The 2,483-nt window shown below is 39.4% G+C and overlaps 2 protein-coding genes across 3 annotated transcripts in view; one reads left to right on the forward strand and one right to left on the reverse strand.

Annotated features, from left to right (window-relative positions):
• LOC104742401 (non-specific lipid-transfer protein 2-like) lies at nt 431-1,007 on the forward strand. The gene has a single exon (XM_010463402.2). It carries the CDS (start codon nt 498-500, stop codon nt 789-791), a length of 294 nt encoding a protein of 97 aa, XP_010461704.1. The 5' UTR covers nt 431-497; the 3' UTR covers nt 792-1,007.
• LOC104742400 (AP-3 complex subunit delta-like) overlaps nt 844-2,483 on the reverse strand; it is a 10,277-nt gene continuing 8,637 nt past the window's right edge. The window contains exon 2 of one of the 2 annotated variants that reach the window (XM_010463400.2): nt 844-2,464. In XM_010463400.2, the coding sequence (XP_010461702.1) occupies nt 1,151-2,464 (1,314 nt within the window). In that variant the 3' untranslated portion in view covers nt 844-1,150. The remainder of the gene's footprint in view (nt 2,465-2,483) is intronic. The other variant, XM_019235753.1, reaches the window with a different exon arrangement.

The raw sequence follows: 2,483 nt of genomic DNA on the forward strand, positions 1-2,483 counted from the left end.
CAAAAACGTATAATTCAAATAAATACCACGCAAATAATTTTTTTCAAAAAAATACCACTTTTAGTTTTTTTTTTTCAAAAATACAACAAAAGTGAACTAAAGTTTTAATATAAAAAATGATCCCTAAATCCTAAAAATTAACCCTACCCCCTGAAAGTATACACTAAAGGCTGTCTAATTCTTGATTTTTCTTTCAATTACATTCACCTCAATTTTGGTTGATTTTTCAATTATAAATTATGTTATAGCCTTATCACGGTGTCATCCACTCACCACCTAGCAATCTTTCTTAACAAACAAACAAAATTCACATGAAAACCAAATATTTTTCTAACAAAGAATTGAGTAAAAAAAACAAGGCCCAAAAGAGATAGAATAAGAAAGCTTTATTACACTTTCCTTCTCTATAAATAGAAGGGGATAGCTTATAGACACATACTCAAAACACAACAACCACTAACACAAACACATAAAAGAAAATTCAAAGAAGAAGAAAAATGGTGAAGGTAATGTCGGTTTCCGTTTTAGCTCTCGCGGCAGCGATTCTCCTGGTGACTGTGGCCAAAATCCCGGTGGCAGAAGGGGTTACATGCTCGCCGATGGAGCTGACTCCATGTGCGGCGGCGATGACGTCATCTTCGCCACCGTCACAAGCATGCTGCGCTAAGCTGAGAGAGCAGAAGCCATGCCTTTGCGGGTACTTGAGGAACCCTAGCCTCCGCCAGTACATTAATTCTCCTAACGCAAGAAAAGTCACCAGCAGTTGCCAGATTGCTACCCCAAACTGTTAAAAGGATTGTTAATCATGTTTTATTAATTAGCGACATGTTTTCGCTGATTATGAAGTGGTTAATTACTAGTTAAAGTGTGTCAGTACTATCTATAATAATACTAGGTGATGATGATCATCATCATCATACCTAAATGTTATGTATGTTTCTATCTTATCTTATAATATATATGACAAAGAAGAAAAAAAACTGTCCTTTTAGGATAAGGTTTTATCAGATCTCTCTTATAGGTTATAACAGAAACCAATACATGAAAATTGCTATACACAAAAAGAATTACACAATACATTTTGTTTGGTTTCTGTGTATATGCACATAAACACTCTCAAAGAACACAAACTGGTTTTCATTTCACTCACTCACAATAGATAATCTGGGATTATAACTTGTTCTGAAGCAGAAGCTACTTCATTTCGCCCTCGCGATTTATGCTTACTACTACTCTCCCCATTCTTCTTCTTTTTCTTCTTCTTCTTCTTCTTTTCTGAGTTCTGGTGATCTTCTATTCTCGAGCTCTCTTCTTGTTTCTGTTGTTCCGAATTCGGATTTGTGTCTTTCTCTTTTCCCTTGTTCTTTACCAGAAGAGCGCTTTGGATTGCTCGGGACAAAGATTCATCATCATTAACTGTCTCTATATTTGATTTTGCTTGAGGAGGGTTTCTTGATTCATCTCCCTCCTCTAGTTTCACTACTACAGGCCTCTGTTTAGATTTATTCGGATTCTTCTTGGGGTTAAATGGATCCGGGGATATCTCGTTAGCTAATTCATTTGCCAGAGGATAATCGTTGCCGTTGCTCTCTGGATCGTCCTTTTGAGAAGGAAGATAATACATGCCATGGCGTTTGCGGTGTTCAGCAAGCAGAGATGAAGCTTCATGTGGAGGAGATGTAGATGAGGATGCTTCTTGTTGACCTCTGATTCTGAGTTTGGAGACAGAGAAGCTGATCTTGTCCGTGTATGAAACCGAATCCGATTCCACAGGTTTAAGAAATTCCCCACAGATCTCTTCCAGGTCCCCGAGATTCTCTTTCAGCTCTAACCCACCCGGTACACAAACCTTTTCTTGTGCAGTTGCAGAAACAGGACCGAGCTCTTCTGAGAACACATCTTCCATGAATGCAGTGACTCTAAAAACTTCTGTTTCACTGTCTTGGAGGTTTAGTTTCTCAGATAGGTCTTGCTTTATCATAACAATGAATCCTAAAACATTCTTAGTTCTCTCCTGCACTTCTACATCATGGGTTCCAGATAACGGCACCAAACCAAGCTCAATCACATTCACCAGATTCAATATAGATTCATATGTGAAAGCATTCATGGATGACGAGGCAGAACTAAACTCCTGAGCCGAGAATGACAAAGTGGATTCCTCGGCCGAGAAGTAAGACCTGAGACAGAAGACAAGAACTTTGAAAGCTGAATGTATGTATACAGCTCTTATGGAGGGGGGCAAGAGACCAGTGCGTGGTTGCAGAAGTGCCTCCACAGTTTCATATGGATTCTTACAGAACTCAACGTATTCCCCTGACACCCACGCAGCTGCAGATAATATCGGGTGCAAGAACAAGTTTCCGAGCAGTGCAGGATCAATGAGAAGTGCCCAAGAAACACGGACTAGTTGCGGTCTAGCATCTCTAACCCTCATACCGATATCGATCAACTGATGCTCAATCTCTTCCCCTCTTTGACAA

This window comes from Camelina sativa, chromosome 14 (genome assembly GCF_000633955.1).
Source record: "Camelina sativa cultivar DH55 chromosome 14, Cs, whole genome shotgun sequence".
NCBI classification, from domain to species: Eukaryota; Viridiplantae; Streptophyta; class Magnoliopsida; order Brassicales; family Brassicaceae; genus Camelina; species Camelina sativa.